This window comes from Aspergillus piperis (genome assembly GCF_003184755.1).
Source record: "Aspergillus piperis CBS 112811 unplaced genomic scaffold BO85scaffold_2, whole genome shotgun sequence".
In the NCBI taxonomy this organism is placed as follows: Eukaryota; Fungi; Ascomycota; class Eurotiomycetes; order Eurotiales; family Aspergillaceae; genus Aspergillus; species Aspergillus piperis.
In genome coordinates, this window is record NW_020291592.1 from 2,371,759 (window position 1) to 2,391,435 (window position 19,677).

The following is a 19,677-nucleotide window of genomic DNA, read 5'->3' on the forward strand; positions in this document are numbered from 1 at the left end:
TATCCCCCAGTCTGGGGTTGGCGACTGGCACTGGCCAGACCGGACTTGTTCCGGGTTTCTCGTATTGACTTCAGCATCAGACCTTCAGCATCAGACCAGCGCTGGATCCACCCCGGAATCATGTGGGTTGCCTGTCAACTTCCCCAGATCTGTTTCATATGCTTCGATCATGCTTAAATACTGTGCCGGTGCTTAGACAGAGGATGTCCGGAATGTATCAGCTTTTGCATCTCCATCTCATCATCTCGCTATCCAGCACTTTATATGCATCCATGTACCAGACCTTTTTGTCAATGGCCCAGTTGGACATTGTACTGTTGTATCATTGTAAACTCGGGCTGTTCATTTTCGCGCATCCGTTTTCACCCTAGCGGTCGCTAACCTAACTCGCCACCCGACTCGACGGCAACATGGAATCCAAAACTCTCCATGATATTGACACTGCTTTATCTCCATGTCTTTCCCGACATTTCCGATGTATATCCGCATCCCGAAGCTGCGACATCACCTTGGGATATAAATCCTTTTCCCGACAACGTCGGGTGGAGGGTACGTTTCTATGTCAGTAGCCTATCCCATACCCTCCGCTCGTGTCATGGGTGAAGACATTATGGTCAAAGTTAAGTTGTGCCGTCATGACACAATCGCTCACTCCGTAATAGAGCTTGGGTTGATCTGGCGTACCTATAGCATGGTACCGTATTCAGACCACTAGTTGTGGGTAAGGTTTTGCAGATTTCCATGTAGAACAACATGCAGGTATAATCATCTTTACAAATCTAAATTCGAATATCTCCCAGTCGGATATGCTGTCTACTGGAGGCCTTTCAACGTACCGTTGTTTGATTCGTCAGCTTCCAGGGCTGTCTTCCCCAAGGATTCTTCATGCCCATCTACTTCCAACCTCCCGTCCCTGTGTGACGTCGTACAAAGCTACCATGAAAACCTGGGTGACGAATAGTCTAGGTTGCAGTGTGTTACGCCAGGCCAGCTGGCCATATAAACATCTTTCAGCACTACAAAATGGCAACTCCATTTGGCGGGCTAGCCACTCCTCCGGGAACCTAGTCGAGGAAGCGGATTATGAATAAATTGGGAAACAACGGATCACAGTCGGCAGTATAACTCACCTTTAATGGAACGCTGGTGAAAAAAAATGACCAGCGCTGCCTCTTTCGACACTCCTCGCTCAGCTGCTCTAAATCGAACATTTCCCCGATCGGAAGCCCCCAACCGGCCAGCAGCCACTCATGTAGCCAGTACTTGAAGTCCTGGCACGGCCAGGCCTCAAAGCTCGGGGTGTCACTAGCGACAGCAGCGAATTCCTTCTCCCAGAGCCACCGGAGTGTGGCCTCTGACGACTCGATCCCGATCGCCGGGGGCGTGGGGATGATAGCCATCGCAGAGATTTCATCTTGAGATAGTTGGGCATATCCCCGTCCCCAGCCCGCTCGGATGAACAAGATATCACCGGGATTCAACTCTGTGCCTTGAGCCTGGGCCACTTTCTCCAGATCAGTGACTGTGATGGACTGGCTTGTGAAAGGCTTCACAGGGACATGGTTGGCCTCTGCCCAAGCGACATAATCTAGCAAGACCCCCCGTCCGATGATGCCACCGGTTTCCACCCATGCTGCAAGACCGATTAGAACAAACTCTCCATCGATCTCTTGTCTTCGGATGGAAATACCCACTGTGAATCCCATTAATCTTCGTAGTCAGGATGTCGTCGAGGGTACGGCCGTTGAAATACAGTCGCTGTTCCTGGTAGCCAAAATGCCGCAGACCGTCCCACTGCGAGCTAGACTGGGTGTTGAAGTGCAGAATGTCATCGTTGACAGATGTGGGGGCGATGTTTGAGATGGTCTGGGCAAATGGGATCCGATTGAATGCGGGCGTGGTGATACGATCCAGTGGCCAGTCGGTGGAAATGCGAACCCCGTCGCGGATTTCGCTTGCAGCAGCACGCGTTCGATCGGGGGTGAGAAGATTCAACATACCACACTGGTCGTCGGGTCCAAATAATCCCCATGCATTGCCGGGCGGACCCGTCTTGTCCAGCGGCAAGTCATCGAAGGCGGGCTTCTTGCTGAACGGCATTGCGTTGCGGCTATTCTTTCGCCTGAGAGAGAGTTTGGCGGGGTAGAAATGAAGAGTGGATCATGAGAATGGAGTCAATTGGCATCTTGTTGGCTCTAGGGTTCATTTTCTCCGAACTCTACGTTTATCCGCCGTTTGGCTGTCGGATTTCCGACCCACTTGTGTTGCGCTGCTTGACTATATGAGCGACCACCACCATCTTAGCTGAATAGTTGGTCTCCTTGTCAAAGACAGAGAAATAGAATTGTTGCCTAACATGTCCCTACCCTCGCACTTTACCCTCAACACCGGCGCCAAAATCCCCGCCGTGGGATTTGGTACCTGGCAAGCCAAGCCCCTTGAGGTAGAAAACGCCGTCGAAGTAGCCCTCAAGGAGGGTTACCGCCACATCGATTGCGCCGCCATCTATCGCAACGAGACAGAAGTCGGCAATGGTATTCGCAAGTCCGGGGTGCCCCGTGAAGAGATCTTCATCACTGGCAAGCTGTGGAACACCAAGCACGCTCCGGAGGACGTGGAGCCAGCCCTCAACAAGACCCTGCAAGATCTAGGCGTCGCCTACCTCGATCTCTATCTCATGCACTGGCCCTGGTAAGTGACCATCTACTCCATCATTCGGGATTGTCTGGTGGAGACAAAGCATTGACCCCTTGTACAGTGCCTTCAAGGGTGGCGACAAATGGTTTCCCCTCAACGAGGATGGAGTGTTCGAATTGGCCGACATTGACTACATCACCACCTACCGCGCCATGGAGAAATTGCTAGCGACGGGAAAGGTACGCGCCATTGGCGTGTCCAACTTCAATGTCCGTCGCTTGGAGGAGCTGCTTGGCCAAGTCTCCGTCGTGCCCGCCGTCAACCAGATCGAAGCCCATCCCTACCTGCAACAGCCGGACCTGCTGCAATACTGCCAGAGCAAAGGTATTCTCATCGAGGCCTACTCTCCGCTGGGTAACAACCAGACTGGGGAGCCGCGCACCGTCGACGACCCGCTGGTGCACCGCGTGGCGGGCGAGCTTAGCATGGACCCCGGACCACTGCTGGCCAGCTGGGGCGTGCAGCGTGGCACCGTCGTGCTATCCAAGAGTGTCACCCCCGCTCGCATTGCAGCTAACTTGAGAATCCGGGCATTGCCGGAGGGGGCCTTTGCACAGTTGACCTCGCTGGAACGCCACAAACGCTTCAACTTCCCGGGCAATTGGGGATACGACATCTTCGAGGAGGTCGGTGAAGAGGCGGTACGCCAGACTGCACTGGCCGCGGGTCCCAGTAACAAGATTAAGTTTACTGTATAGCCGATCACAATGTATTTTAGAATGATAGAATTGAGTGGTTTGGGCAAGTTCGAAAGAAGCCGGATGCAGTCCGGCCACTCCACGCGTCAGCACCTTAAACAGGCGGCCCGATCTCCAGATGTGGTTGGCCTTAGCGCGCCCATCTTAAGTTACTGGCTAACGGTGCCAACCCCAGCTTTTGGTCCTGCGTTGAATGGGGCTGGTTGGCCGCTCAGGCGAATGAACCGGGGTTTTACGTTAGACGATCCATGGATCGTAGGTCAGACGAGGTCAAGGTAGCCGAGCGCCGGAACATCCTCATCCCCCCCGACTTCGTTCCTATGTCGATCAGCACATGGCATATATCCTTCAGGGGGAATCGCTTCTTTTCAGGATGTGCCTGGATGACGGTGTTGCTCCCCAGGGAACATGGCCAATTACTCGGCCCCCGTTGAGGGCATCACCGGGGGTTATACGGGCAACAGCTTCGCAATCCAGGCCGTGCTAGCCAGCTTGCTAGCCTGTGCGCTGTACAGTTCGATCGAACTCATTATCCTGGTCTTTCTCACCTTTCACGTTTATGGGGGCCTTTACTTCTGGAGTCTGCTTGTCTCAACCGGGCTCGGCATCATCCCGCAAGCGATCGGACTGCTGCTGAAGTACTTCCAGCTGGCGCCGCTATGGATTCCAGTAACTCTATCAACATTTGGCTGGGCTGTTATGGTGACGGGACAGTCTGTGGTGCTATATTCGCGACTTCATCTCATCTTGTCGAATCAAAAGATCCTCCGCTTCGTTCTCTACATGATCATCATCGACGCCATCATCCTGCAGATTCCGCAGATCATCCTGTCCTATGGTGCCGTCTACGGCGGGGCGCGATTCGCATATGTCTATAACATTTGGGCCAAGGTGCAGCTCACGGGCTTCTTCGTGCAGGAGGTGATCATCTCAACGATCTTCATCGTGCAGACGTTTCGGCTGCTCTATCTCTACCCGCATCGGAGCAAGCGGAGGACAAATATCATGGAGCAGCTACTGGCTATCAACACGGCGATTATCTTGATGGATATCTCGCTGCTAGCGCTGGAATACTTGGACTTATTTATCTTGCAGACCTCGATGAAGACCTTTTTCTATACCGTCAAGTTGAAGCTGGAGTTTGCGGTGCTGTCGCGGCTGGTTTCGTTTGTACATTATGATCCAGAGCTAGAATCTTCGACATTTACTGGCAGTAATTAGAGAACAAATCTTTCACATTACATGGGTTTCTACTGATTTGAGCGTTATTACTGAGCCTTCTACCTTGGCATAGGTTGTTGCTAGTAGGAATGGCTTAAGTCACAGCCGGTGACATAACTATCACATGGAGTCTGTAGGTACCCTTCCATTAAGAGCATTTCCGCCAAATATAATCCGATGCATCGAATAATCGATGAAGAAAGCGTATCCATAGCGCAAATGATAAGAAGAGCAGGGCTTCCGGTGCCTCCGATTCTTTCCTTCCCCGCACGAGGCATTTCCGCCGGTGGAGAAAACCATGGCGGAAAAGGGCGGGGATGCAGGCGGAGATGCGGCATGGAGGGCATCTGCATCATCTCCATTCCATCTTCCAATGAGCAATCTAGTCAATACCCGTAGACTAATCCGGAGATGCGGAGTCCAGACACATGAGCAGGTTGCGATAAGACTTGCCTGTGAATGGCATTTCATAAACTTCAAGAAATCCCCCATGCTACTTGGGATTATTCTCAACATCCATCATCTTACTCTTCCTCCCTCCCCTACGCCACTTTGCGTTCAAGATGGCATCCGTGGCAGTCTCTCCAATTCCTTCGTCGCTCTCCTCCCCAAATAGACTGAGTGCATCATCACCCGCAACGTCGGTAGACGAGCTGGAGGCGGAATCTGCAGAAGAAACCATTCACACAATCAACCACCTCATACAGGCTCGAGCCAAAGGACTTCATGGAAACGAGCCTATTGTCGCTTACCCATCGTCGGGTACCGAGTACACATACTATACTCCCAAGCAGGTGAGCATGCATTCGCATCTATTCTTGGAGTCACAGGAGATACTGACTACTTCTGCCACCAGTTGAACACCTTCGTCGAAGCCGCTTCGGTCCGTTATGCAAAGGTCATCCCACAGCGACGGTCTTCAGACGATCCCGTACAGGTTGTAGGATTGCTGGGTCCCTCCGACTTTGAGTACATGATCACATTGCTGGCTATCTCCCGTCTCGGTCACACAGTGCTCTTGCTATCGACGCGCATTGCCGAAGATGCCTATGTCAGTCTGATCGAAAACACCAAGGCTGCCTTCCTCATCACATACCCCAGCTTCCAGGCGGTTGGGGAGAGGGTGGCGTCGCGGACGGCCATCGTACAGCAACCGGTATTGACGAGTGAGAACTACAATCTCCCCGGTGCAGACACCCTATGCTTGCCACCAGCGCAGTTGAATGGCAGCATAGAGGCAAAGCATATCTGCTGGATTATCCACTCAAGTGGCTCCACTGGCCATCCGAAGCCTATCTACCAGACGCACTCCGGAGCCTTGAAGAACTATGCCAACAACTTCGGCCTCCGGGGATTCATCACCCTGCCGCTATTTCACGCGCACGGTATCAGTTGTCTCTTCCGAGCCATGCACTCGCAGAAATTGATCTACCTCTACAATGCGAATCTACCACTGACGGCCCCGCATCTACTGGCAACTCTCAAGGACCACCAAGAAATCGAGATCCTGTATGCAGTACCTTATGCACTGAAGCTATTGTCCGAATCCGACGAGGGCCTGCACATGATGGCCCGTCTAGAGCTGGTCATGTTTGGAGGTTCGTCCTGCCCGAAACCCATTGGAGATAAGCTGGTGCAGAACGGAGTGCGTCTGGTCTCCCATTACGGAACCACCGAGACCGGTCAACTGATGACTTCGTTCCGCGAGAGGGATGACCTGGACTGGGACTATGTTCGCCCGGGTCCATCCCTGCTGCCCTACTTGCGTTGGGAGGAACAGATGTCGGGGATTTACGAGCTGTGCGTCTTGGAAGGCTGGCCCTCCAAGGTCGCCAGCAACCGGCCCGACAGCTCATATGCAACGAAGGATCTCTTCGAGAAGCACCCGACTAAGCCCAACGCGTGGCGCTACTATGCCCGCTTGGATGACACCTTGGTTCTGGAGAACGGCGAGAAGGCAAATCCACTCATCATCGAGGGCGTGGCGCGTAACAACCCCAACGTTGCCGAAGCGATCGCCTTTGGAGCCAACAAGCCGCGTCTTGGATTGTTTCTTATTCCAGCAACAAGTAGCAAGTGCCAGACAGATGACCAGCTAATTGAGGCAGTCTTCCCAGCCATCGAGCGCTGCAATGCGGAATTGCCGGCTTATGCCTACCTCTCCCGCGATATGATCCACGTGCTGCCCGCGGATGCTCCCTATCGCAAAACAGACAAGGGCACTGTCATTCGCGCCGCCTTTTATCGCGATTATCAGGAACATATTGACCAGATCTACGATGTGGAGGATGCAAGTGGTGACCAGGTGCTTGAGGGGGCGGAGCTGGAAGAGTTCCTCCGTCAGCAGCTACTGGAGGTCGCACCAGGTGTTGATCCCTCTACCTTGGGTGCGACAACCGACATCTTCAGTCTGGGTGTGGATAGTCTGCAGTCGATCCGTCTGCGTACGACACTACTCAGGACTCTAGACATCGGAGGCCACAAACTCTCCCAGAACTTTGTTTTCGAGCACCCTTCGGTGCAGGCCATGGCGGACGAGTTAACACGCCTGCGACTGGGACAGGCACCGAAAGAGCAGCGACCGGTCGAAGAGCGGATGACAGACTTCATTGAAAAGTACGGCAATCACTTCAAGCGTCATATTGCAGCGCCTCGCGAAGAGTCTGGTGAGCATGTCGTCGTGACAGGCGCTACTGGATCTCTGGGGGCCCATATTGTTGCCCAGTTGGCCCAGATGGATCATGTCAAGACCATTTACTGCCTGGTTCGGGCAGGGTCCCGCGAAGCAGCTTTCCGTCGTGTTCGTCAATCGCTGCGTGCTCGTGGCCTGTCGTCTATTATGTCACCAGCCACCGAGCACAAGATCATCTCTCTACCCGCTGACCTCGCCAATCCAGTACGTTTAGGCCTGGACGAAGGCGTGTATAACAGACTGGTGCAGTCTGTTACAGCGGTGATGCATTGCGCCTGGTCAGTCAACTTCAACTGGGCGCTGGAGAGCTTCGAGTCCAGCTGCATCGCTGGTACCCGCCATCTGCTCGACCTCTGCTTGGACGTTCATGGACCTCAACCAGCACGGTTTGCCTTCTGTTCATCCGTAAGCACCGTCGCCCGGACGCCAGGCAATTGGGTCCCGGAGGCGCTGCCAGACAGTCTAGCCTGCGCCCAGGGCATGGGATACGCGCAATCCAAGCTGGTGACAGAGCACATTGTGAACCGCGCCGCTCATCAAGCAGGAATCACCGCTCGGGTGTTGCGTGTGGGCCAGATTATCGCCGACAGCGTCCATGGGATCTGGAACGCTACCGAGGCCATCCCTATGATGTTCCAGACAGCTGAAACCATCCACGCCCTGCCGCAGCTCGATGATCTCCTCTCCTGGACGCCTGCGGATGCCGTGGCGACCAGTGTGATCGACCTGACCATGGCATCCAGGGCAGGCGAAGTGGTCAATCTGACCAACCCACTGTTGAGCCACTGGACAAGAGACTTGCTTCCTCTACTCCGACAAGCTGGGCTAGAGTTTGAGGAGCTCCCTCGACGTGAATGGCTACAGCGGTTGCGCGAGTCTAACCAGGATCCCAATGTCAACCCGCCCATCAAGCTGCTCGAATTTTTCACCAGCAAATACGACCATGACAAGCCTAGTCGTGTGCTGCTGTACGATACCAAGCAGGCCGTAGCTGCTGCACCTGCTCTACGCGAGGCTGGCGGACTCACCCCCGAGTTGGTCAGCCGATTCGTCCAATACTTCCGCACTCACTGTTGGTCCACGTCTACGGGCGCAACCACCACCGCAGCACCAGCACGCGAAGTCATCTTCCTCACCGGACCATGCGGATGCGGCAAAAGCACCGCTGCGCAAGCACTGGCACAGCGATTCGAGATCCCGGTGATCGAAGGCGACAACCTGCATTCGCCGGCCGCGCGGGAGAAGATGGCTAATGGGATTCCGCTGGAGGATCGCGACCGGTGGGACTGGTTGGCGCATATCCGGGGGGCAGTGATGGATCGACTGCAGCAAACCACTGCGCCGGCTGTTGCTGTGACCTGCTCCGCACTACGTACTGTCTACCGTGATGAGCTGCGACGGCTGTCTCAGCTGTTGGACTTCCCTGTCACAGTCACCTTTCTGCTCCTGTCTGTTGACGACCGGGAGACATTGAAGGAGCGTATGGTTGCACGGCTGGCTAAGGAAGATCATTATATGCGCTCAACAATGGTGGATTCCCAGCTGGATATTTTAGAGCAGCCAACGCTGTCGGAGGGCGATGTGCTTACGGTAGACGCGAGTCAGGATAAGCCACAGATGCTGCAGCAGGTGGAGGAAACTGTACGGGAATTGTTGAAGGCGTAGATTTGATTATACTTTATATTGACTCTAGAGTTTGGACAACATCAGTCGGCGTGTTGGTCGGTTTTATTCCAGGTTGTTTTCGTTTTTTCTTTTCTTTTCTTTTTTCTTTTTTTTTTTTTTTTTTTTTTTTTTTTTTTTTTTTTTTTTTTTTTTTTCCTCTTGTTATTTTGTATGCTTCTACACTGATCATCGCTAGAGAGTTACAAAATAAGATCCTAGCATGCACTTCAACGTTGAAATTCCTTCACACACTCGTCCATCAATCGAACCGTCTCCCCAATCCGATCAATAAATGGAGCACAGTGACTGCTGTCAATTTCCTTGACAATCCACTGTTGCTGAGTCGCAGCCATCATGCCATACTGTGCTTCTTTCGGGACGGCAGGATCGCCCGTAGTGACTATAAAAGCCAATCTTCTTTGGAATGCTTGCTCCGCCCATGCAGGAGCCGGTTGGGGCGAGGTAAACGCCAGAGTTGCATGCGGTTTGACCTTCTCATTGAGGTCCTTGAGCAGGGCCGGATCAACATCTCCCGCAAAGTTGGCGACGGCGTCAGCGGGTACGTTAAGATTGGCGGTGGGCTGTATTAACGTTAGCCGTTGTGTCTTCCCTGATAAGTCAGCCTTTGGAAGAACTCACCTTGTCCAGCAGAATCCACGGGGGAAGATTCCCTCCCTGTAATCCTGCACAGCTGACTCCCTCCGGCACTAAGAAGGCTGCGATGAACACCATTCCAATCACGCCGCCACGCTTGCCCTGTTGTACTCGCTGTGACTTGGCCAACCCGCGCGCGGCAGCTGCACCAGGCATACCGGCATATGAATGCATCATCAGGAAGATGTCTTTACCCTCCTCTTCGACCAATTTGTGCAGTGTATTCCTGATTACGTCCGTGTCGGTCTTACAGTCTGCGACGGTGGGATCAGCCGGATCAATGGATGGATAATCCGCATAGTGAACAGGGTATCCAGCATCGGAGCAGGCATTGAGGAAGGGCTGGTACAGTTCGCGGGTGATCCAAGCACCGGGGATGAAGACAAGAGTTGCCATTATGAAAGGTGATGGGATACTCTCGCAGGAGGCGATAGTTGAGTGATGAACTTAGAAGTAGGGGGCCGCTGGCCTTGAAAGTTATTTATATGGTATGGCACAGTTGCCTAACATTGAAATTTTGGTGAATGTCATCCGAGAAGCTTGTCACCGAGCCTTGCGATAGCCAAGGAAGTGGTTAGTGCTGACATGCCCCAAACCTTTCCCGTTCCAGCTAGACTTATTGAATTGACCAGCTGGCGATATCACCATCCGCCAACTTTCTTTGTTTCATTTAGCTAACTGGTTCGAGGGCTTGCAATCAATGAGATTGACTACTTTTGCTATTGGTATTTGGCGGCTACCAGTATCTCTAGTGCAATGTCAGACCCGTGAGTCCCGTCCATTGGTGAATCCCAACCAACGGCAAATGAGAGGCTGATAGGATGGGTGCGAGGCAACCAACATGTCAGAAATGTGAAGGAATCACTAGTGTTGCTGCGAAACGGTTTGACTACTGCCAGCGAGGTGTTGCAGGCTGCTACTGCTCTTAACCCGCCTATACAGCTTCAGGATAGATGCTCCAGATGAGTGGTCCACGTTCCCCGCACTACCTTCTTCGGTAAGCTGACATAACGATCAATTGCTCCTCATATACAACATCAATCGTACAAGTATCATTCATTGTCCCTCCGACTCTATGAGATAGTCCTTAGCCCCTCAAGCCGCTTATTATCACAACGGCCAAAGAGTCCTCCTCAATAAATAACATAATCCCTATCATTATATCATGAATTTGCTGGCGCTCTATGCCTGCTGCTGTTGACGACCAGCCGTCGAAGCCGACCATGATTTCTGCACCGGGTTCATCATGTTCATAGCGACTTCATGTTCGCGTTGCACCCTCTTCTGCCAGTACCGACCGAGGAAAAATGCGGCTGCACCTATCAGCGCAGCACCAGCCACTGTTCCTACCACAATGCCTGCAATGTCGCCTCCAGACAGACCGTTCGAGCTCCCCGAGCTACTGCTGCTGGAACCGCTAGCCGACGTGGTTGACGAGGACGACGACGAACTGCTCGTGTCGGCCTCTGAGACATTGAAGCATGGGATTTCGGCGGTGAACGAGCTATACGGTACGTACGTGATATCGGCACAGGCATAGTAGGTCTCATTACCGTCATTGTCGAAGTCGGAAATGTATTTCAACTGAAGAGTAGCGTTGGACCCAGAAGTGATGTTGGATGGTGGATTGGGCACTGAATAGCATTCATGACCAGGCTCGACGTCGGGAAAGCGGCTACCAGCCACAACAGTGCTAAAATCGGCATTCTTGGCTGGGTCTAATATATGTTAAATATGTTTTAAGTGATGCGAACCCGAAGAACTCACCGTTGTCAAAGGAAATAGCAAGGTTGACGGAGTAAGATTCGTCCTGAAGGACTATAGAAACGGCACCATTTGCTGAGGAAGAAAGACATCAGTCAATAGGCAAAGCGACTATATTAAAGACAGAACACATCTTACTGAGAGGAAACTCGGTTCGGTTTGTAACGCCCGCTGATGAACCGCAGGGGGCTGTGGTGTCCCAGGTGGCTCCCCAGGCTCTATCCGGTGGCCACAGGAATGCCGCAGCACCCATATCGGTGGCTTCGGCAGCATACACGCTGGAAGCCATCAAGCTAGCCGTTGCTAGCAAGCTAGTGAACATGTTCATAGAAGGCATTCTGTTCCCGAGAAGACAGGTGGATTCCAATAAAGTGGTTTTTTCAGGCACTGATGGCTCCCTTCTGAGGTTGAAGATGGATCGGCGTGGATTAAAAAGAGGAATTCGAAGGACGATCCGTTGGTTGCACCCCTTATATAACAGACATCGCGCCCGAAAGCTCGCTGTTTCGTCGGTTCGATCACCATGCAATTGTACCAATCCATTACTGATCGGGGTCATGGAGGTAGCCATCTCCAATGGAAAATATTCGTGAACGCCAATGGCATGTGATGGACATCCACACTCTTCTTTGGCATGTCACCATGCATTCGGTTCCAAATTCCGCCGTTAGGCGAGCTGGTCCAACAGGGTCGGGCTTCCAATGGTGGCAATCCACTAACGGTAAGTTAGGTTATCAATCAGTAAGAACTAGCCTGGTTCTGGAAAGGAAGGAATGGCACTAATCGCAAACTCCCCTCCTTTGCCGTCACGGTGCATCTGAATCACCGGGAATTGACAGTCGGAAAGGGCAGCTCCCGGCATCGTATCATATCAGATCGATAAGGGCTCCACCGCGGCCTAGTTCGATTCTCCGTGAGCTTGCTCCAGGTTGGAAGAGCAAAACTCTAGGAGCCCGTTACGCCTTGCTATTTTTCTCTTGATAAAACAGTTCAACTACAGAGTCAACGATGGACATTACATAACAAGGGAACAATGGGCCGTGGGTCCGCTTCCTGGAAAGGGTATTTGGTGGGCCCCGAGCATTGGAGGGTCCCGAATCGCGCAAATATGCCTGTCTGGATCCTGATGGCAGAATCTGTCTGGACGCCGTTTTCTTTCCTGCCAAGACGTTGGCCTGTTCGCCATGACACATGGAATAGTGGACCGAGTTCCTCCCTTCGTACAATATCTCCGAGCATCCATGCCAGCTAACGACGGATCCTTGGCGTTCCAAAATTTTCTTCCCTGAGTGGGTATACTGGACCGGGATGACTAGAAACATGTGGTTTAGCTCAATTTATGGTCATTGCCTTCGGATCAGATAAGTATTTTCATCGGGGTTCACACTCATTAGAATGACAAGCTTTGACCAGGGGCGTACTCGAATATTTTACCCGGGCTGACCAGCTCCACCAGAAATTCCCTACCTTGACTGGCATACCGAGCCGAAGGAGATGAACGTCCGAAAATCGGACCCTCGAATGTCCTGCTTGTAGACCCTATGATGTAACCTTGCAACATACTACTAAAGGCCCTGCACCGTTCAGGCAGCTGACTAGTCCGGAAACCAGTGCACGCTTGCGGGATTAATCTATTAGACTCCTGGCGAGCGCCACCCTTAGCTCCTCCTATATTGTACTGCAGATTCAGTCTGCACTGCACTCTAAGGAGGTCACCAGACCAGGAACCCGCCTGAACCCGAGAAATATCTACTAGTCTATGGACATTGTGGAATGGAATCCCATGGGTCCCAAAAGATATGGCGGAACATGATCCGGTGGCCTGACAATTCTACCAAGGTTACCGGCGTCGTAGCAATAATGGAGAGAATTATGACTCGATATACTGCTTTACAGAATACAAGTCAGTGTAGCATACGGACTTATTGGAGCATATAACCGTGCTGATCCCACTGAGCACACCTATTCCACATTACAAGCTCATTGGACGTGAAGCATCTTTCGTCTCTCTATCACGTTACCTGATACCGACACGGCTGCAGATCTAGAGATGCAGTCACTTCTTTTCGTTCTCGCTGCTGTTGCAGCTCTTGTCACCCCCGGCTTTTCATGGAGCTTCCCTGGCACTTTCCCTATAGTGAGGAGGGAATCTATTGAACCCGGCAGTCCCTTGTATGAATGCCATGCCAATTGCGGTACGTGTGGTGCAGCACCAATTTATGTGTTATTCCAAGAATGACTCGATTACCCTGAAGATGCCTCTGCTCCTTTACTATGATCATTCCCAGTCCAACCGCTTCATGCAGCTAATCCGGGAAATGTCACAGGTGGTGTCATTCTTATCTCCCAAGACAGCGATGATTACTGCTCCAATTCAACCTACAAGTCCGAGCTCAGTGCTTGCCTGAAGTGTGCTTTGACATACAACATCTGGCAGTACTACGGCGACGACGTAAAGTCTGCAGCCGAGGCTTGCGGAGACAGTGCCACTCCTAGTGCCTCTTCCGCTACCGGCGCTACAGCCACTGCAACAGCTGCCTCCAATAGTGTATGTTATTTATCAATTGTCTGGTAGCACGCCCAGATGTAACTAACGGGCCTTATTTAAAGTCTGCTACAAACTCTGGGAATATGGCAACCATCACTTCCACGGCTACACGGAGTAGCTCTGCTTCGTCGGCAACATCTACTTCCGCTGCCAATACGTTGCTCGGTTCCAATGCATTGGTCTTGGTGTTAGCTGCTGCGGCCGGAGTAGGGGCTTTGATGTAGAAATTTTGTTGCAGGATACAAGATTCTAGTCCTTGGGGGTCAGTGTGGGGACTAGATACAAAGTGACTGAAGTCCTAGTAATGTATAGGATCACCATAGAAATCTCTCTGTGTAGTATACCATCCTGAGAATGATACTTAAAACAAAATAGACGTACATTCTCCTCGTGATGACGGCGCGTGCTCCGTGGCTCAATGTTGGTAGGAAGGGGACTATGGCCAAAATTAAGGCAATAATAGCTTTATCATTAACTAGTCTTCAGATGAACTATATGCTTCACTAGGCACTTATGACCGAAAATACGTTTTTTCTTTCTGATCAGTGTTACGTCTTCTAAATGGCGATGCACAGATGCAAATAGAGGTACGCTAGTGGTAGTAAGTGATACGCTCAATGAATGTGAAGCTATCGCAAATGGCCCAGTGAGGCCAGCGTTGTAGAGCCTAAGTATACACATAGTAAGATGACACTAAGGTAATATACATGAATAGATATTATGCCTCAATAATGCGATGCGCAGCCTTGTTTGGCTGTTTAGTAGAGGGGTACCTTGTAGGCGTCGAAGGTGTAATCCCAGGTGTCAAGAGAGGCCTGGTCGTAGACACAGTTGAACTTTGTGCCGTTCTCGGTCCAGAGAGGACGAAGGGGCCAGGAGCAAAGCTGGGCGTTCTGGCCCTCCCACTCACCCGCCAGGTGGGTGGCGTTGAGGGTATGAGGAACGATGCCCTTCTCAACCCAGTTGATCATGACAGCCAGGTTAGTCTGGGGGAAGGGGCCGTTGGCCTGGACATCGTTGGTTGCGCAGTGAGAGGCACCCGGAACCAGGAAAAGGCGGTACCAGTCACCCATAGCAGCGACACTGGCGTTGTAAGACATGTCCGGGTACATGATATTGCGGACGGAGTTGTAAAAGTGGACCGAAGAGCCGGTAGGAATAGACTGATCAGATTCACCATGGAAAGTAATGATCTTACCACCCGCTTTCTCAAACTCAGTCAGATCAGGCCAGGTAGTCTGCATGACATCCTCGTAGCGCTTCCAGCCCAGCTCCATCCAGTCACGGAGGGTGTCGTAGGTAACATTGTCAAGGGTAGATAGGTTGTCGGCATCGCGGAGCTCCAGAAACTTGGCAACCCACTCACCACCGGTAGAGGCAATGCTCAATTCATACTCGCCCGTCTCGGAGTTGTAGGAGGTCTCGGCGTCACTGAAGGAGGCAGTAGGCTGGTATGAGATGTAGGCACGGCGGCCCTTGGAGTCATGCAGACCCCTGAGGATTTCCGCAGCCACGGCAGCACCCTTGGCAGAGACAGTGCCGTTGATGGCGGGGTCAGTGCCACGCTTGCCAAAACCAAGACCAATTCCGCTGCTGGAGCTGGCAGCGCAATGGTAGGGAAGGCCAATGGTGGAGTTGATGTTGAAGTGGAGCTGGCAGAGATCGGTACGGGCAACAACACCGTCGACCTTGCCATCGAGAGAATCGCAAGCGTCAATGGTGGCATTGACGATCTTCTCCAGTTCACACGGAGGGGGGTAGTATCCCAGGGTCTTCTCAACAACGTTAGAGTAAAGATGGTTGGCCTGCTGCTGGCCGTAGCGAATGGCAGGGGCACCAGGGATGACACCGTCATAGACGCCAGGGTACTTCTGAACCTGACTCCAGCCTTCACGACCACCCTCGGAGCAACCCTGGTAGTAGGTGTACAGCTTCTCGTCCCCCATACTGTAGAAATTTTTGGTGAACTCCTTGCCGACGATGGTCAGCTCGCCGATACCGTGGTATCCCATAGAGTAGAGGGCCTCGTAGTTGATCGTGCCATTGGCCAAAAGGAAGGCAGTGTCCAATTCGCCGCCGAAACCGCCGTCGGTGGTACCGGCAACAGCACCATACATGACACCACCAGGCAGATAGCTAGAGCCGCCACTGATCATGTACGCCATGCCACCTGTAGCCAGGAAGCGGTTCTCGAAGCTCTCAGGGGCGGGAAGCCAGTACTGCAATTTCACGGTGTCACCGCGACCATTATGGGTGTAGTTGAACGTGACGCCGCAGTAATCGTAGGTGGCATCGGGGAAGAAAACCTGGCCGCTGGTGGAGGCGTTGTAGACGGGGGAGGCGGTTACAGAGGAAGGAATCATGGTGAGTCCGTACACAGAGGTGGGCAGGGCAGCCTTGACGTTGGCAGTGGTACAGACATCAGCCAGAGAAGCTGCATGGGCAGCAGTGGCGGTCAAACCCGCCATCATCGCAGCACGACGCATGATGGGCTTGCAACAAACGAGAGATGAAATTATGGTTCAAATGATGTCCAGGCAGATATAGAATTAAGTAACCTCGTTAAAGAGGGTAGGGAAAGAGTGGATGAACGATTGATGTCTTCTGGGCAATAGATGTGGTCGGTGGGAGTCTGGGTCTTATATAGCCTAGCATCTAACCATGACAAGCTCTCGTTTGGTCTTCCTTGTGAAAGAGATCATCATTGTGGCGGAACAAGGCGAAAATCTGGTCAGGAGACGCTCCCAGTGGATGCCGGTGCCTATGGAACTCAAACGCCTCCCTCTCCCGGCCCCGAGTAGTGGTTGATACAAGAACGCGTGTACTACGGCCCACTGAAAAAGATAGTATGGTAGCCTAATAGATAGTGTCTACGATATAGACAGATCGGTTGAAAGCTCCGAGTTGGAACACGCTAGAACGCATCTTGGTAGATTCGTCACAATGGGAGGCTGAGTGGGTCCAGGGCATTGTCTGCAGAGGTGCTCGGAATGTTTCCAGCATCATTCCGAGTACCGGTTGATGATCTCTTGTAGCTTACTTCCACATCATTGTTCTAATCACTCCTGTTCAGGCGGTCTATAGAGGATTGAAGGTATTCCACGGCGTGGATCGAATCCGTTACCCCAGGCAGATTCCACAGCGTTTGCCCTTCTTGTTCCCAAACCAATGTAGGCGGACCTGCACCTAGAGTGCAGCCCCTAGTAATAGAACATAGCAGCAGACCTGCTGCCGAGACTTTGGCAGCAAAATATGGATGCTTCTCCTTGAGCAGGTTTCGAGATGCCGTTAATTTCCGCAGCGGCTGATATTGGGCATGGTACCATGGCTAAGCGCGGTGTTGAGTTTAAATCTTGAAAGATCAAAATTTGAAGCAAGTAGGTCTACTGCAGGATCTTCTCGACTCCCATGCCACGAACATGAGTCAATAAGCCTTCACATTCACTGAGCGCAGCATTCGTTGCACAAGGAGCATCTTAATTGGTTTTCTACATAATCTTTGAGGGCATATCACTGTTACTCATGTCGGCGGTTGGAGAGCAAATATTATTTTAAGGGTCCAAGTTAGGCAGGGTTCGTTGTCGCCCCGTGCCGTCAAAAACCTTATCCGCCCTGTACGTAAAAGATTGTCGATGACGAAACCATCCACCACGCTCTCCTATATCTTGGGACAATCAGAACATCCCTTAATTATATCTTATTTGACTGCGTCATGTATGGGCATAGTCGATCTTTGTTCACGTCTAGGCACCAGCTTCTGAGCCTGAGAGGCAGGCTGTTGGGTCAGCTCGTGAATGAGCTGGAGTATGCTTGATTGAAAGTGGAACTTCTTTATCGGCGAATATTCGGGGATTTATTCGTCAAAGGAGGTCTCTATAGGTTTTTTGGTACGGGATCTTACGTGGCGACCCCGTATCTTGGTGGGACCTGGGGTATTCCTTTATGCGGACCAGGAAAGAAGGCTAAACGGGTATAAAAAACTCTATCGTGTAATCCAACCTTTGCAGAGCAATATGGAGGTGGTGCTATCTATAGGACATAGTTCATCTGCACCCCTGACCAACTTATGCAGGTACGCAATGCTAGAAGATCGCACTAGACGCTACAGCACAGCTTTAGTAGTCAATACGCAAGTCTCGATCATTTAGCCTATCACGTTCAATTGTGGCTTTTTTGGCTTAAACCTTGGTTGGTATCTAGCGCATGGTTATATTTTGGTTGCTACGTGGGTAGAAGGATATCAATTGAACTGGTTGTAGAGGCACTCCTGTCTTTGAAGAATCATGGAGTCAAACAGAGCATCTTAGCAGGGGTCATTGTACCGAACACATATGAGAGACAATTTCATGGCAATTTAGGTGACCTTTGACAAAGAAACGCCTATTTGATACACCTGTATGCCTATATGCTCGTAGTTCCCACCTATCGCAAATCATACTTCTTCTGCGTGCTGGGTAGAGGCTTCCAATCTTAGTCTAGCTTCTGTAGTAAATTTCTCTGCCCCGCTGCCAAAGTATCAAACCTTTTCTCCTCCATGTGGGCTGGTTAGCTACAGTCTGACTGTATATTACCAGCCCTTAACATAATCCGTGGGGAACCCCTAATTTTCAGCGGTTTCCTTGGGTCCATTATTCATCTTTTCTTCCACAGAATTACATATCATGTTTAAACAGAACCTGTGAATCAAGTGTACGTCAGCGCAACAATTCCCTCATAGGGTTGACGGCAGGAGAGATACTGATGGGTTCAGGCAGCAGGATTTCTACTAACAAAAAGAACTCAACAGAACGCAGTGAGACTCCATAAAAGAGGGCCCTGTATATCTTTGCGGTGATAAGGTCGTCATGGCTCCACTTGGCGTTAACGTTGACGATCACAGTTTAGGGAGTCAATAGGCAGGCACACCTGGTGATAGAGTAGTATAGTTGTGGGCCCGGAAGTGAACTTAGTATCTGGTTGATTATTAGTGCGATGCGATTTTTTCTAGCAAGGCAGGGTGGTCCACCAGAGCAGACTCTTGGCTGCACGATGGGGTGGAATTTTACGTCAGACAAGCCACTGATATGGAACTAATGGAATATTTCTGGTGATGATAAACCCTTAATCTGGAGCTTGCTGAGCCTGCACACTAGGCTGCCATTACAAGAAATTGTCTGACTGGGAGAAACATTCTAGTTGAAACGCATGGTTTTCACGCCGGTCCCCGACGAAATCTGCCCACACGGCAGATTACGGCCATCCTTTCACCCGTAGAAGGGGCTAGTACTATGTTCAGCCCTTCAAGATATGATGAGGCAGTCTTCCGCTTCTTTCTTCAGCTACTTTTCTCATTTCACTTTCTTCTACCGCGTAGTATCACCTTCTACCCTCCCTTTTAAATGGAAATGGCGGTCTACAAACTTCCATCCACCCCTTCAGAGACCTTTACGCATTACAATGATTTTATTTTATTGATTATAGACATGCAGCGCTTTTTGATATGTAGTGGACGGCGCGTTGGTATACCCAGCTTTTTTACGTATAAATTCTTCATTTGTGTGCAATGCCCGCCATGTACTTGTACGCAGGACAGGCAGGGTGTACATACACTGTCAGAACAGGCTGGAGACACGCACAAAATGGGTTATATTGGAAACTATGATCACTGTGCTGTGGGTACTTGACAGATTTACTCTCGTTTTGATTATCTCGCCTCCTGGAACTATGCTAAATATCAGCTCCAATTCCCCATGATTGTG

General features: G+C 51.4%; 8 protein-coding genes across 8 annotated transcripts; 4 read left to right on the forward strand and 4 right to left on the reverse strand.

Annotated features, from left to right (window-relative positions):
• Positions 1-1,064: 1,064 nt before the first annotated feature.
• BO85DRAFT_466034 (uncharacterized protein) lies at positions 1,065-2,100 on the reverse strand (the record flags this gene model as incomplete). The annotated part of the gene is made up of 2 exons (XM_025662106.1): positions 1,065-1,633; positions 1,695-2,100. The coding sequence occupies 2 exons, from the start codon at positions 2,098-2,100 to the stop codon at positions 1,065-1,067; spliced, it is 975 nt and encodes a 324-aa protein (XP_025520202.1).
• A 24-nt stretch (positions 2,101-2,124) lies between these two features.
• On the forward strand, positions 2,125-3,395 carry BO85DRAFT_502044 (aldehyde reductase I; the record flags this gene model as incomplete). Its single annotated transcript, XM_025664186.1, has 2 exons — positions 2,125-2,691; positions 2,759-3,395. Exons 1-2 carry the CDS (start codon positions 2,357-2,359, stop codon positions 3,393-3,395), a joined length of 972 nt encoding a protein of 323 aa, XP_025520203.1. The 5' UTR covers positions 2,125-2,356.
• A 408-nt stretch (positions 3,396-3,803) lies between these two features.
• BO85DRAFT_484292 (uncharacterized protein) lies at positions 3,804-4,616 on the forward strand (the record flags this gene model as incomplete). The annotated part of the gene is made up of 1 exon (XM_025663225.1): positions 3,804-4,616. The coding sequence occupies one exon, from the start codon at positions 3,804-3,806 to the stop codon at positions 4,614-4,616; it is 813 nt and encodes a 270-aa protein (XP_025520204.1).
• Positions 4,617-5,179: 563 nt separating this feature from the next.
• Positions 5,180-8,973, forward strand: BO85DRAFT_484293 (NRPS-like enzyme; the record flags this gene model as incomplete). The annotated part of the gene is made up of 2 exons (XM_025663226.1): positions 5,180-5,410; positions 5,473-8,973. 2 exons carry the CDS (start codon positions 5,180-5,182, stop codon positions 8,971-8,973), a joined length of 3,732 nt encoding a protein of 1,243 aa, XP_025520205.1.
• Positions 8,974-9,128: 155 nt separating this feature from the next.
• BO85DRAFT_516810 (alpha/beta hydrolase) lies at positions 9,129-10,136 on the reverse strand. The gene is made up of 2 exons (XM_025664868.1): positions 9,613-10,136; positions 9,129-9,554 (listed from the first exon to the last, which is right to left on the reverse strand). The coding sequence occupies exons 1-2, from the start codon at positions 10,021-10,023 to the stop codon at positions 9,201-9,203; spliced, it is 765 nt and encodes a 254-aa protein (XP_025520206.1). The 5' UTR covers positions 10,024-10,136; the 3' UTR covers positions 9,129-9,200.
• Positions 10,137-10,809: 673 nt separating this feature from the next.
• BO85DRAFT_484295 (copper acquisition factor BIM1-like domain-containing protein) lies at positions 10,810-11,728 on the reverse strand (the record flags this gene model as incomplete). Its single annotated transcript, XM_025663227.1, has 3 exons — positions 10,810-11,345; positions 11,395-11,466; positions 11,530-11,728. The coding sequence occupies 3 exons, from the start codon at positions 11,726-11,728 to the stop codon at positions 10,810-10,812; spliced, it is 807 nt and encodes a 268-aa protein (XP_025520207.1).
• Positions 11,729-13,441: 1,713 nt separating this feature from the next.
• BO85DRAFT_434899 (uncharacterized protein) lies at positions 13,442-14,163 on the forward strand (the record flags this gene model as incomplete). Its single annotated transcript, XM_025658490.1, has 3 exons — positions 13,442-13,586; positions 13,680-13,939; positions 14,002-14,163. The coding sequence occupies 3 exons, from the start codon at positions 13,442-13,444 to the stop codon at positions 14,161-14,163; spliced, it is 567 nt and encodes a 188-aa protein (XP_025520208.1).
• Positions 14,164-14,697: 534 nt separating this feature from the next.
• On the reverse strand, positions 14,698-16,425 carry BO85DRAFT_484297 (tannase; the record flags this gene model as incomplete). The annotated part of the gene is made up of 1 exon (XM_025663228.1): positions 14,698-16,425. One exon carries the CDS (start codon positions 16,423-16,425, stop codon positions 14,698-14,700), a length of 1,728 nt encoding a protein of 575 aa, XP_025520209.1.
• Positions 16,426-19,677: the final 3,252 nt, after the last annotated feature.

What these genes read in the sequence shown, in the direction of transcription:
- BO85DRAFT_516810 (XM_025664868.1), bottom strand. Translation starts at nt 10,023, where the DNA reads ATGGCAACTCTTGTCTTCATCCCCGGTGCTTGGATCACCCGCGAACTG. An exon ending in CGTGGATTCTGCTGGACAAG is followed by an intron (nt 9,555 to 9,612) that starts GTGAGTTCTTCC and finishes ACGTTAATACAG; the next exon opens with CCCACCGCCAATCTTAACGT.